Raw genomic sequence first — 14,020 nt, forward strand, 5'->3', positions numbered from 1 at the left:
CGAGTGCATAAACAGATGTACATTGTCCCTGTTCCTCGACCTGAACCACAAGAACAATATCCTTCTAAAAACCAAAATCAAGCATTTGCTGCAATAGCACATGAACAAAAACCTGAAGAGCTATCCCCGACAGTCTTCCATGATAGGCGAGCAGCTTTTTCGAAAAGTACATGTGCATCTCCTAAATGACTCACTCCAGGCAACTAAAGAATAGATCTACAACCGCGACAGTCGCCAAAATCCACCTCTCCCCGAAACCCAGCGAGTAGCCTAAACTGGGAAAAACCCACGCGCCGAACGCGACTCAGCTGAGCCCGCAGGTCATACTGTCCAGTCATTTGCCAACCATCTGGTCTGCATCTGCTCTGTGTGTCAGCAACAGCCTCGGCGAAAATATTGTCCAACAATCAAAGAAAATTTCTCAATTGATACTGGTGAAACGAAGGCGGCTAAATGAGTCGGGCTGCAGTCACCAGATAGACCCTCGCGCACATAGTTACAAATTACATCATCAGTCATATGAGCGAAGAAAAAAACGAAAAAGGCAAAAGGACATGATGCATGAAATAGATGGGGCCAAGCAGCCAACCTCCCAAACCAGTTACTGGTCGCGGTACTTTCTGGCAAGAAGGCATGGTACTTTTGCTCGAGGGCCTACATAGAGGGGGGAAAAGGGATCGGCGTGGACCCATCTTTTGTAACGGAGGGTTCGGAAGTCTCCGCGGCGAACGGCAATGCAATGGAGATCGGAGGCACCCGGTGGAGCCACCAGTGCTTCAATTTCTACTAGTAGTATTGGGATGTGGCAGGACTCGTAATTTGAGGTCTGTCTAGAAAGTGAGTCTGGGCCCCAAAGGAACTGGTCTCTTTTGCTTGGTGGGACGGTTTATTGATTTTGCTTCTGTTTATATACAGGGGAATAACTTATCTCGGCGGTCGGGATGGATCCAATACGATAGATCTGGTGGTGTGGCGTCCCGTCAGCGATAGGGACTAGTATCACTTCGAACTTCGTGGCGGTGCTGTTGTTCCTCTTCCTCCTTTTCCTTCCTCCCCGGGTACTGGGTGGGTGGGAGAGGTAAAAACGTCATCCTACATATCACTCTGGTTCTTCTATGGTCGAACACCAGCTGAGCTCTTCGTATGATTAGGCAACAAAGGGTACACCGGCAGCTGTGACGTCAGGGATTAATCTAACTTGGGGCGCATGGACAGTGTCACCCCACGCTATGGATTTAGCCCATAATAGGGCGTTTATTCGTTACAGGGGCAGCTGAAGGATAGGTACACTGTCATAATTCAAAGAAGAAAGAGATGGCAATTAGCTTATATGACCTTGAACTGTGTCAAATAAAGAAAGGTTAATCAACTTTTGAAATATCCAGACTGGTAGATGGTATATAATGGAACAACGCTGATCCGCTTCACGGCAAGAGAAATGCAATCCAAAAACGAGGCCAATAAACGTAAGACTGCGGAAATTTGGGAAAGTCAAATAAGAAGGGAGATCATCACGAAGTGAAGAAAAAAAAAAAAAAAAAAAAAAAAAAAAAAAAAAAAAAAAAAAAAAAAAAAAAAAAAAAAAAAAAAAAAAAAAAGCAAGCAGATGCCGCACAACAAGAAAGAGTCCAGAAATAACAGAGTTCCGATAAACACCCGACATCGCCATTTCTCCGGAAGCTCATTATTCATTGCTAGCTTGAAGAAGATTGCTTTGGTCGGTTGGTTATGCGTTTCTTCTCTTGTTCTATAAATTCGGCAGGGTTAAATGATGCACCAAAGAAAGCAATAATGGGCAGTACATACCTAAAGCTTCGTTGATCTGGCGCACAGTATCATCATGGATTTTGGCCCATTGGGCTTGGTATGTAGCCAGGTCCGGTAAATCAGAATGTGTGCCATTAGTGGCACGGCCAGAGCCATTGTTTCCGCTGGTGGCACTTCGGTCCATTGTGTGTTACTAGTATGTATGTTGTATGGTTGCCGCCTGAACACAAGTGAAAGAAGAAGACGTTCGTAAGGCCAGATTAAGCTTCGCAGAGGAGAGGGGTGGGTTGAACGCAAGATAAGCTCTCACTGGGAAGTAGTCCTTTTAAGTCTAACTGTTAGCAGGCTGTCGAGCATATTTATAGACAACTAAGTGGCCCCGACGTCAAGTCCATTCATCATTCCGGGTCTATCGACCTGATAATTCACTCTCCCGTGCCATGTGGCCGCCTGTCGACGACGAGTCCACACCCTTGTGTATCGACCTTGTTCAACAATTCCCTTGCATTCCGTGGAATTGACGAGATTTGTTATTCAAAGGACTGAAGAGATGACCCGCTGCTGATTTGGGCGGGGGGGGAAAGCTTCCCCGTCGCGGCAGAGTGGACAGGCGGTGGATATGCAGGTTAGCTTCTGTGGAATACCACCGTCCGACAATAATGCGCCAGGCCCTTCCTCCCAAAGGGCGCCCGTCGTGACCGACGAGTCCTTGGGACATCAGGCTGGTCGGCTCCCGATTGGCCGGGGAAGTAGAGAGAAACCAACATCGGAACGAAGTCGAAGGGCGGGACGGAACACGTAGTTCGCAGGGTGAGGGTTTGTGTGACAGACTGTCGGGATCAACGGTTCTGGTCTGATTGGCTTCTTACTCTCCGATCCGTTCACGCGGATGGTCTTCCGGGCATACTAGTAGTTTTGATCCCGGGTATTGGGCACCGACGAGCCGGTTAGGCTATAGTAGCAATGGAATCTATTGTGCGACAAGTGACGACGATGTTGGAGGAGTGGGCCGACTGAGACGGTCGCCGGGCGGAATCTGGAACTCAAAAAGAAAGAAAGGGAAGATGGGCGACAAAGAAAGGGAAAAGAGGGAAAAAGCAATGAGATGCAGATCGACACATCAATCCATGGAAGTTTCGCTTTTTCTTCTTTCGAGGTGTGTGGACTGTGGATGCGTTATTCGAATAAGTCAGACATGTTTAATTCGGTGGGTATCGCGATTGATCGTGTTTCCGATCGGCTGGACCACGGCGGATGGAGTCCGTCAGCCCGTCTATTGAACCACATCTGCGCAAAAAATGGCTGGCAATTGCTTCAGGCGATCAATAGTCCAATCGGGGAAGCAATTCCGTTGTCCATCTTGCAGGACCCTGAGATCCACCACTGGCCACAGCTTCATGGATTCTTTAGAATGCCGGAAAAAGCACCATTGGCAGATAAATTGTGGGACGGGAATCTTCTAGGCCTCCTTTTCACCGCCACTTCCGTCGCCCTGTTAATCAGTATTTCCAGCCTCAAGGAAAATGAACCCAAGGCTCAAAGAACGGCTTGTGGAAGCCTGTGAGCTTTGTGAGGATTGAGTTCACCGCCATAAGCGTCAGAACCCACGAACGACGATAGATACTAACCTCCCATCTCTGTGGCTGGCCATTGGATCTGAATGTTGTGGAGCCAGGCTGGGTTCTTGATACTAACTGACTAGTAGGATTCAGAGCCGGTGCGAAAGCATGGCAAACCAACAGGCATCATTCCAGGTACCAGCTGTCGTCGCATGCAAACCCATCATATGACAGGATACATCTCAGCCTCGTTTCACCCGACGACAGGTACAGAGCGCGGGTTTGATACGCTAGACGTGGCCTGTCATGTCGGTTTGCCTAGTGACGAGTTCCCTATTTCGTTATAAGCTCTACTCCCTAGCCAGACGGGCAGTTACTATGTTATGCTGCTGTGTCACGCCCAGTTGTTATAAGGCAGCGGGCCCCAGTTGCATGCTTTCCTTGGCTTGGGCTTCCCTTTGTCTCCGTTCTTCGTCACCTACTAATAATAGGCAATCATGTCGACGCCCCCACGAATCCTGTGTTCCGTCTCCTTTTCTTTCCGATACTTTTTCTTGCTGACCCCCTTTGCTCCGGTCTTCTTGTGCGACATCAGGCTTTCCGTGTAGTCCTGCTATACAGCCCATGGCCTTGTTGAGCCTGCAGTAGTTCCCCACATAACATCATCCACAAACCCGCTATCAAGTGAGACATCCATTGTCCCTCTTTCTGAGATCCCTGAGGGTTGAGATGGATCAGGCCTGTTGAACAGCCCAACAAGTTAGTGAAGCGTATCATGGTTCTCATGGTTTGGATTTGGTCAGCGGTTGCAGCCTACATTTTGTAGAGCGAAGGACAAAGACTGTCATAGACCTATTAAACGCTTGTTATATAAATCCGACGTACAGCAACTAGTTGTGATTAGGCTACTAAGGGATAGCAAGGGGAGCTGTACTTATCTACTTCATTTCGCCTGACTGGAGCTGTGGCAGCTATAGCACCTGTAAGGAGTCGGCCATGCAAAGTTACTTCACTGACATGGAGTTCGTTTCCACCATGTTTCTGCAGCAAAACAACTCAAGACAAAGGGCAGAGACTAATTAGGCCTTGTGTATGACCACTGACACATTCCATGATACGATGCATCTTTGCGTTGTTGGGCCGTTCGACATGCCGGATTTGTCTGAACCCTCAGGGATCTCGGGAAGAGAAACAATGAATGCCTCACTTGATAGCGGTTCTGCTGGATGTTTATACTTCGTCTATCCATCTCTCTTACAATCCGCCGAGATATCTTAAAATGATGTTAGCTGTCATGGTAGTAGTGGTGGTAGTCAAAGACTATATGGACACAGATGGTGAAGGATCTGGTGATACCTGGCTCCAGTAAATGAGATATCTCAACATAATATATAGTAGCGAAGTTCAGCTATTCTGAGCCGTAGCACTCGTCAGACACATCCATGCTACAGAGAGTCCTCCCTGGCATGGAAACTGCCTTGCATCCAAGTCAGGTACCCGGACAAAGCTCGTGACCAACTGGCACCTGACCTTTCTTCGCTTGTACAGCTACCCCAAGTTGATACAGTTCTATGTGGACTTGCGCAATACCATAAATTCACAAATCCACCAATAACATACTGGAGGAGACACTATGTACGCGACATGCTTCTAACTCTTCGGCGTCTCTACAATCCAGACAGAAACAAGCAGAAATTATCTCAATGCCACCTTCGTCCCATTCCTTGAACAAACTGTCAATGCATAACTCTCCACCCATGGCCCTGAATCCCTGCTTTCGAGCACAGAGAACTTCTGGGCTAGCCGAACCGTGACATACCCCGCCTCTGTCAGTGCATACTGTTGGCCAACGCAAATCCGTGGTCCCCCGTTGAAGGGCAAGTACTCCCATCCCGGACGGATCTCAGCCCAACGTTCAGGCCGGAACTCGTTTGCATCCGGGCCGAAAAATTCTTCACGACGGTGAAGAGCATAGACATGATAGGCAACTATAGAGCCCTTTGGCACGAAAACAGGCGACTTGCCGTCTGGCCCACCACCGCAGGGAAGTACTGTATCCGTGTTGGCAAAGCGCAAATTTGCTGGGACAACAGGGTGAAGGCGAAGAGCTACAGTGCCAAGTAAGCCATGTTTCATGAGACTTTTTGCGGGTCAGGATTACTTACATTCATTCAGGCAGTATTTCACATATGTCAGGTTACGCAGTTGCTCGTACGACGGCGGGCGGCCTTCTAGGAAAGCAACTTCCTCGCGCAATTTGTTCCAGATGCGAGGGTTCTTTGCTAGCATAAAGAACAGGTTGCTCAACAAGGATGCCGTGGTATCTCGCCCGGCCAGGAGAATATTCATTAGTTCGTCGCGAATTCGCCTTCGGTCTCCCGTCTGCTGGGCTAGACTATGCAGGAAAAGGTAATTTTTCTTTCCCTTTGCATCGTGACTATTTTCTACAGTAAATTCCCTTTGATTGCTGGACTGCTCTCGCACTCTCAGTGCACTGTCGACGAATTGCTCCACCAATTTATGGCAAATACGATTGGCTTCTTCTGCCTTGCGGTCGCGACGGAGAAATTTGAGCTTACCAAGGCGTATGTTCATTGCGATAGCCTTTTGTGCATAATTGAAAGCGCTGGCAAAGTCCTGCTCTGTACTGTCACAGGCCCCAGCCCGTCGCTTCTTGAGGCTGTGCACACTGTGCCCGAAGAGGAATTCCGTTGCAGAGTCGATAGTGAGCTCGAAGAATAACTCCTGTAGATCAACCGTTTTGCCATCGGTTGGGATCAATGAGACCAGTTCGTTGACAAGTTCCTCAAAAATCTCCAAATGCGCGACTTGCTCTTTCGCGAAATTTGGACGGACCATGGCACGCGACTGTACCCAATGCTCGCCATCGGTAGTGAAGATGCCATGGCCCAAAAGCGGACCCAATGCATCGATGCGGCCTGCCAAGCCATAATCCTTGAATCGGAGGGACAGGATTGTCTTTATATTCTCCGGCTCACAAGTTATAACGTAAGGGGTCAATCGTCGTTGTGTATAAGTGTTGCCATATAGCTTGAATCGCTCGCTAAACCGCTCGAGAGTCTTGTATTTCCTGGAATACTTGATCTGCTCAAAAATAATGTCAAGGCCGAAGATAGGGTCCTTCTGAGGAAAGTATGGTGGTGGCTGACAATTGTTCGCTTTTATGATACGACGATGCGTCCATTTCCGTTGCAGGTAGGTCAAGGTATACCAAAGAAAGAGAATAACAGTCGCAATCGTAAAAACAGGATGATCAACTTGGTTGAAATCCATGGTGGGCTATGAGTTTGTCTAGGGATGGAGAGGAGGTGAAAACTCTGGGGTGATGGGCGATCTTTTAAGCAGCGGTTGAGTGATATATCAGATGATGGCAAGCTGCACCTCCCACGGCTACCACAGAGGGTATCCGCCGAATGTGAACCATACCTTGTAACGTTAGGATGCCTGAATCATCGGCGAACAGGGTCTCCTCATGTGAAGTACAGCCTCGGCAGCAGGATTAGGCTGGCATGCTGACATTACCATCAAGGGAGATAGGAATGAGATAATGGCCCTGCGAGGAGGGGGCATCTGCTGGGCCTTCAGCCATTCATGCCCTGTTTTGCGGGGTTCTTACTAGCATTCAGCTAACTGAAGATGCTTGCAGGAAGGATCAATTCAATTTGAGTCATCATCTCACGTGTCAACTTTCAATTTTCATATATTCACCGCAGCTATGCAGTTGGACGGTAACAGTACGACGGTTCCATGGCGAAGCCCCGAATGACATCGATGATGATTTTTGCTTCTTCCGTTGTTTGCTTTCTAATTCTTTCTCGTTTTCTGTTCTGCCACCTCAATGGCCATGATGACCTGTTCCCGAGATGCAGAATCTCGGATCTTCCCTAACAATACCAGCCGTACGCTCACCGAGATGTACGTACATAATCCAGCATAAAGGCCCGCCCTCTTCAGCCAAGTGGACAGGCCCTCAAGCGGTTCAATCGGGTGTAACCACTCCAAACTTAATCAGTAACTGTTGAAAGAGGTAGGCCTCAGTCATTGGGGATCACGCTTGCCTGGCGACTGATGTGATAAGCACTAGAAACCCCACGCGACAATACCACCACGAATGGGTGTTGTGTATGCTGTGGCCTATACGCATTCACGCAAGTACCAATAAACTATGGAACTTGCTGCTGGGAGGCAAAGAATAGTTCAAGTGACGCCATTTTACCCCCGGTGCTACCCCACACTGCAGCAACGCAGTCTCAACAACCGATCTCACTCCCAGCCACCAAGGCGTGAGATCACTTTCCACCTCGAGAATGACCACTGATGGGAACCTAGGAGAATTAATCGACTTCTCATGAGTAATGAGCGAGCAAGGAGATACGCATACATACCTTCATTGTTGAAAAAAAAGTAACAAACCCGATCACTGAGCATCCAGCAGCTGGTCATCACGGGCCTCTAAGCAAGCGTCGGTCATCTTATCGATTGCATCCGCCCGCTCCGTGTCTGCGACCCAACCTCTGTCCACCAATCTGGCCAAGGCATCCCCCACCCAGTGCTGGCAGTTCCACTCCAAATCCAAATACCCATTGCGCACCGGCGTTCGTGCCACCGTCTCCCGAATTTCATCTTCCTCAACGGAGACCGACAAATCCGTCACCGGCACCGCACGCACCAAATCCCCAAGTTCCATCGGATCAGCCCCAGGGTATTCCACATATCTGTAGAGACCCTGGGTGCCTAGAATATGAAGGATACTGCGTTTTTGTGATGCGAATTGCACATATAGAGCCGTGTGTCGGTATTCGCTGTAATCGAGGGGATCGCCTCTGTAGACAAGGATAAAGAGTCTGTGAGACATGCTCCCAGTAATGATCTGGTGTTCTGGAAAGTTCTCAACTAAAGAAAAATTCCCTAAGAAACGGGGATAGCAATGGTAAATGATGATCAAGTGTGGAGGGGCAATTAATGCGGTGGTCGCGTTAAAGAGATACGCCGACCGGGAAGAAGACACGCTAATCGTTATTAGGAAGTGGTGGATGGTGGGTTGGTACTGGTTCTGCCTGCCGAGATTTGTGTGTGCCTGAGCGCCTCCAAGTCACATAAACCAATCAAGTATGCAATATTTCGACAGTAAGTAGTATTCAACATAGTAGACTCGTATAATTTCAGAGAAAACTAGCATTGTTTTATATTTGGACAGGTATGATATGTGGCTTGCTTTTGCATTTACGGTGGCTACGGAAGGTTGCCTTAGAAGCTTTTGAAGTTTCCGGAAAAGTAAGCATAGTATGCTTTACATGTTACGAACTATCAGCCTTAAAATCTGGCCAGTATTCTAATAATATTGAACAGTTAAGTTTCCCATAAAGTCACAGGTGCTTTATGCTAATTGCCGTTAGCTATATCCTGAATAAGAAGCCCTTTGTGTAAACTATAATAGGTAGCAGGTACGCACAACATGTTTACCGTTTCTAATAACGCAAAACGCTACGAACTTAAACATACGTTCTACAATAAGATCGTCAAGCTAAGCAGTACCCCACTAAATAGCAGAAATCTTACTTGGATTTCCAAAGATCAGCACTTAATCTGGGCACATGCATTTGAAGAAGAACAAGTAAACGCCAGGTCAAATTCCTGCGGTGTAAAGATACTCCGTCGCTATACCATCATTATCATCCTCGTCATTGATGGGGACAAAAGAAGCTCATTCCCAACAATGACCGGCACAGCTACAGGAGATATCACCTTAAGCTAATACCACTCAGTCTCAACGTGATCCTCAGCGTTCAACGCTCTAAGCTTCGCACTTATTTCTTTCCAGTCGAGCCACCGTTTCCGCTGGGAGGAGTATAGGTCGAACCACCGCTTCCGTTATTGTAGTAGGTGCTTCCATTGGGGTTGGAGTAGTAGTAAGATCCGTTGCTGAGAGGAAGGCATTAGATGGGTCTTAGTTTGCTCTACGAAAAGTATAGGTTGGGTATTGAGATGAATGACAGACCTATTCGAATAGTGGTAAGAGTTCGAGTTAGAGCTACCGGATCCGTAGTCGCGGGAGCACCAGTGGTTTCCCTTTCGATTAGGTTGCGATGTTAGTCGTTTATTGTTGAGGGGGGGTGGGGCTTATTGTATATGGAACTTGCCTGGCTGTTGGTGCCGGAGCCCTTGTAGCTGAAGTCCTTTCCGGAGCTGGACATGGTTGTTGTTGGTTGTTTGTGATTGTTTGGTGGAGAGAAGATGTCAGGTGGTCAAGAAAATGAGGTTTGGATGAAGAGTTGGAAGTTGGATTGTTGGAAGTGAGAAGGGTGGAAGTATATTAAATAGAGAAATCTTAAATGGAAGGAGGGGCACGGCAGCAGCCGGCAACGGTTCTTGGTTCCATGTCGAGAATATGGAACTTTCCTTACCTATTCCATTCACTATGTCTAAATGGGTGATTTGACTGGTATTAAATGACAGAGATTGGGAGATTGGTTACACGCATGTAGAATAGTAGACCTGTCACGTGTCGAGGAGTTGAGTGATTGATGTATCGAAATTGCTGTGAATGAGTGGACAAGATCTTTAGTCATCATTAATTTCTATGTGTAGGTTCTGTTTCAAATACGTCTAGGCCATCGGCTGCGATATGATGGAGATACTATAATCGATACTAGGACTAAGTACTAAGAGTTGGTCTTGCTGGAAAGCTCTCTACCCATTTAGGAAGGCACTTCATTGGCTTATGCATTCGGCACAAGCTCTTACGTCAGCATGTCACCTTCCGTGCACATTCCCAATATGGAATAGTCCCAATCAAGGGAAGTATGGCGACAGGTGGGATCTCTGCCTTATCCCAGCCTAGATCCAGTACCTGACAGCTTCAGGGTAACGGTATCGGACCCCGAGGTCCCTGCATTGGCTGCATTGCTAATATAGCTTAATGACACGAAGTGGCTTTAAACGATAAGGCTGCAGTTATCACGCTGCGTTTGCAGAAACCTTCTTGCCACGTCTGGCGAGAAGTTGGGTATTTAGAAAGCCCGTCCTTTCATGGAAAAAGAAGACACTTTTCTATGCCTAGCTAATACATTTTATCGTGCAAGAACACGGTGCTCAGAGGTGGTATGTCACATCATTCATAGCTGACGTCTGCAGAACATCGTTTGTCCCGAACGAAGACACACTCACACTTACAAAGGTAGTGAGATACTTCGCCAACGTGTCTTGTACACAGCGCCTTAAGACCTCCTCAATCTTTTAATACTACAAAATAAGGTGTGGCGCTACTCTGCTGCCTATACGGATCACGTGTCTCTTCTTAACGTCATGTCTTCCCAAAACCATGAAAAGCACTCATCACTGCAACCGAGCTACCATAATCAATTGGTTTGTGTTTTCTACGCCTCTATCTTATTTTCAGATTACGACTTTGCCTGGAATTTCACTTACCAAGCATTGGCTGTGCTTGAGTCCTGTTTGACCATGCCTCTATTGCGATGGCTCAAGCATCATTTCCCGAAAAGGTAAGCCAAGTCATCCTTCATCTCCATTAACAAAACTGTAACTATCTTCAAAGCCCCTATAAGATCTATTAAAGTGTTTTCGATTCTCTCTTAGTCATTAGCCCCATACTGCCGATCCTTGGGTTCATGCTAAGAGCCTTCCAACATGCCATCCACGGCCCGACGCTTCCACCCGACTCTCCAAACCTCTGTCCAAATTGGGCTGTTCATAAAACAAATCAGTTTGAGGCATTCAGATGAATGATATATGTCCGCCATTATACAAGCTTTTACAAAGTTGCGATCGACGGAGCAAAAGCACTTACACAACCGAGCTGCGAGATCTCACTAGTGATCTTCGGATCTTCAGATCGACAGCACAACTTCAAAATACCTTCTACAATCTACTAGATGAGGAACATTTATTTTCAGCATCGCGCGCGCATTTATTTCTTCCACTCAAAGTAGGTACAATCACTCAAAATCATCAACAGAAGCAGAATTAACAACTCAACAAGATCAGATCAATCCGGATAGCTCATCACTCATTTTTCATTCATCCCCAGGGCTTGTCGTCGAGACAAAGACATCGAAGCGACCGATATCTCATGCATAGAGATGCATTTAAACGTAGGTGACAGTGACACTGTCGCCAGAGACGGAGGTCTCGGTGAGGACGGTACCATCCTGCTCGATGTCCATGACAGTGGCGTCAGAGGGACCGACAGTAGAGCCGTCGCTAGTAGCCTCAGCGTTGGTGAAGGTAACGGAGCCGAAGTCAGCGAAAGCAACAAGGGAGTCACCAGACTCGAAGTCTTCAACGATCCACTCGGCGTTGGTCTCGCAAAGGTCACCCTCAACGTTGCCGCTGAAGGTGTGGGTGACGGACTGGCCAGTGGTCAGGTTCTCAATGGTGGCGCTACCGCTGCTCTTGCTGGTGGCCTCGACAGTGACCTTGATGCTGTCACCCTCGGAGATGGTGATGTCGTTGAAGTCGTAGGCGTAGTCAGGGTACCACTCGTACCAGGCATCGTAAGAAGTCTGGCCATCCTCGTAGCAGAAGTCGACACCGGTCTGGAGGATAGCGGTCTCGCAGGTGTCACCGTCGATACCAACCCAGGCAGAGGCGCAGTACTCCTCGGACTGTCTCTTGTTCTTGTAGTAGCCGTAGCCGTAGCCACCACCGTAGCCATAGTCACCGTAGCCACCGGAGCTAGAGCCGGCAGAGACACTGGGGACAGTGAACTCGCCAGTGACCTTGGTGTAGCCATCGCCGATCAGGACAGCACCAGCCCAGTTGGAGCTGTACTCCTCGTTAGAGGTGCCGTTCAGCTTGAGGATCTCCTTGTCGGAACCGGGGATGTAGGGAGGGTTGCTGTGGCGCTTGCCAGCGGCGCGGGCCTCCTTGCGAGCACGGCGCTTCTCAGTGAGAGGAGCAGCCAGAGCGGCAGTGGCGAAGAGGGAGCCGGTAAGGATAGCAGAGAACTTCATTTTGACGTTTGGAGGATTGGTTTCTTCGAAAAGATGAAGAGCTAACTTATTGACAAGGTCGGTGGTGGAAGAGTGAGATGATCGAACCAGGCGATGCTTGAGAGAATTGCGATGCTGGATGAAGAAGAAAAGCAACCAGAACAGCGGAATTCAAGCCTCTATTTATGCTCGAGCTTTCGACAGATGAAGCTTGTGTTTTTTCTATTTTCCCTCTTCCATGCTCTTCCGATAGCATGCAATCCGCCGACAATGACACCACTGCTCCTCCTCGTCCGACGGAGTTTAATCTCCAGGTCCGCCAACTAAAGTCGACTAAAACCGGGGATGCAGACTCGTTCACCGTCGGGGCAGCAGCAGCCATAGCTGCAGAAAAGACGGTCCCCACGCAACGATACGGGGGAAACGGTTGCGGACATGCAAAAGGTCGAGCGAGAGTGGAGCATCATACTATCCGTCCAGCATGGCCCGCACGAGTTGGCATCTCCCAACGCAAAGAGACATTCTGGTTGGAGCGCAATTCCTTGCAAGCCAAGATTGTGTTGCATTAGTGATCATCTCCTCTTCCTTCGTCCAGGCCGCAAAGGACCCCCCCGGCAAGCCATATCCGCCATTCTATTTCCCCCTCATTGTTAGATCCCGTTTCTACCTAGTAAAATCCTCCTTCAGAGCCTTACCTAGAGGACACGGGTCAGCCAGCCGGCAAGCCAACCCGCGGACTAAACACGGATACTCCGGGTAGAACGAAACTCTCCTAGCAGTTTCGGACGAACATGCAATAGTACGGCAGCCACCCGATCCAGGGGCGAATTGAAGTCAACCAGACATCGTTCCACCAGTGGAGAGGGGAGGGATGGGGGGAAAGGGAAGAGAGAGGGGGGACGGAAGTCCGACGGCTTGGCCCAGCGCCGGGAGCAGCGGCAACTAACTAGGTTACTCGGCCTTATCTTACGGCAGGGCTTAAGGGAGCTGGCTGGCGCTTTGGGCAGGTTTGGTATATTGAAGTGGAGGATTAGTGGGCGGATGGCGTTGCCCGAAGAGGCATGGGGGAGTGAAAAGGGAAGAGGCACCGGCGCAGGCACAACAAGCTTCGCCCAAGCCTTGTGGGCGAATGATAAGCAATTAGGGAGGGGCGCGGGTTGGGATGGAAACTGGAAGGAGGATAGTACAAATGTTAGTAGTACCATGCTAGATAGATTAAGGTAAGAGAGGGGGAAAGGTGTGCGGGGAAAGTCATCAATTGGCTAGCAGGGGTTTGATAAGGGAGGATTGGAGAGGAATAATGCTAGGTAACTATTTAGTAGAATGCTGCTGGTGGCTAACAACAAGACTGGGTAAGAACAAAAGTAGACTAGATAAATCGAGGGGCTTGAGCCGGCGTGTCTTGGCCGAAATCGGATGTAACCCTTTCTGTCAGTAATTCAGTATATTAGCAGTTTTATTGAAAGTCTGCACGGGCAGTGGAGATCGAAGGAGAAATGAATCATGACGGACGAGGCGCGAGGGGAATCCGATTCGGGACAACACCAGCAAGCGATGAGGGTTTAGTGTATAGAGAAATAGATTAAAAGCGGGAGTCTAATTCTGCAGAGATAAAGCCGGTGACAAGGCACAGCAACCAATCAGGTACAACAAAAAGCTAAAGACTCAGACAATGCCACAAAAGGATTGTTTGGTGTGGGGTGGGTTCTTTAATAATCCATC

The 14,020-nt window shown here is 48.5% G+C and overlaps 5 protein-coding genes across 5 annotated transcripts; all 5 read right to left on the reverse strand.

Annotated features, from left to right (window-relative positions):
• Positions 1 to 1,666: 1,666 nt before the first annotated feature.
• On the reverse strand, positions 1,667 to 2,235 carry BO88DRAFT_489732 (uncharacterized protein). The gene is made up of 2 exons (XM_025712720.1): positions 1,807 to 2,235; positions 1,667 to 1,747 (listed from the first exon to the last, which is right to left on the reverse strand). The coding sequence occupies exons 1-2, from the start codon at positions 1,949 to 1,951 to the stop codon at positions 1,695 to 1,697; spliced, it is 198 nt and encodes a 65-aa protein (XP_025560359.1). The 5' UTR covers positions 1,952 to 2,235; the 3' UTR covers positions 1,667 to 1,694.
• Positions 2,236 to 4,999: 2,764 nt separating this feature from the next.
• BO88DRAFT_369929 (cytochrome P450) lies at positions 5,000 to 6,620 on the reverse strand (the record flags this gene model as incomplete). Its single annotated transcript, XM_025704160.1, has 2 exons — positions 5,000 to 5,434; positions 5,492 to 6,620. 2 exons carry the CDS (start codon positions 6,618 to 6,620, stop codon positions 5,022 to 5,024), a joined length of 1,542 nt encoding a protein of 513 aa, XP_025560360.1. The 3' UTR covers positions 5,000 to 5,021.
• Positions 6,621 to 7,566: 946 nt separating this feature from the next.
• BO88DRAFT_112847 (uncharacterized protein) lies at positions 7,567 to 8,473 on the reverse strand. Its single transcript, XM_025701280.1, has one exon. It carries the CDS (start codon positions 8,200 to 8,202, stop codon positions 7,765 to 7,767), a length of 438 nt encoding a protein of 145 aa, XP_025560361.1. The 5' UTR covers positions 8,203 to 8,473; the 3' UTR covers positions 7,567 to 7,764.
• A 449-nt stretch (positions 8,474 to 8,922) lies between these two features.
• Positions 8,923 to 9,625, reverse strand: BO88DRAFT_406652 (uncharacterized protein). The gene is made up of 3 exons (XM_025707207.1): positions 9,488 to 9,625; positions 9,346 to 9,416; positions 8,923 to 9,269 (listed from the first exon to the last, which is right to left on the reverse strand). Exons 1-3 carry the CDS (start codon positions 9,539 to 9,541, stop codon positions 9,155 to 9,157), a joined length of 240 nt encoding a protein of 79 aa, XP_025560362.1. The 5' UTR covers positions 9,542 to 9,625; the 3' UTR covers positions 8,923 to 9,154.
• Positions 9,626 to 11,452: 1,827 nt separating this feature from the next.
• BO88DRAFT_345694 (A4/G1 family peptidase) lies at positions 11,453 to 12,319 on the reverse strand (the record flags this gene model as incomplete). Its single annotated transcript, XM_025703306.1, has 1 exon — positions 11,453 to 12,319. The coding sequence occupies one exon, from the start codon at positions 12,317 to 12,319 to the stop codon at positions 11,453 to 11,455; it is 867 nt and encodes a 288-aa protein (XP_025560363.1).
• Between the last annotated feature and the right edge of the window lie 1,701 nt (positions 12,320 to 14,020).

Source organism: Aspergillus vadensis (genome assembly GCF_003184925.1).
Source record: "Aspergillus vadensis CBS 113365 unplaced genomic scaffold BO88scaffold_20, whole genome shotgun sequence".
NCBI classification, from domain to species: Eukaryota; Fungi; Ascomycota; class Eurotiomycetes; order Eurotiales; family Aspergillaceae; genus Aspergillus; species Aspergillus vadensis.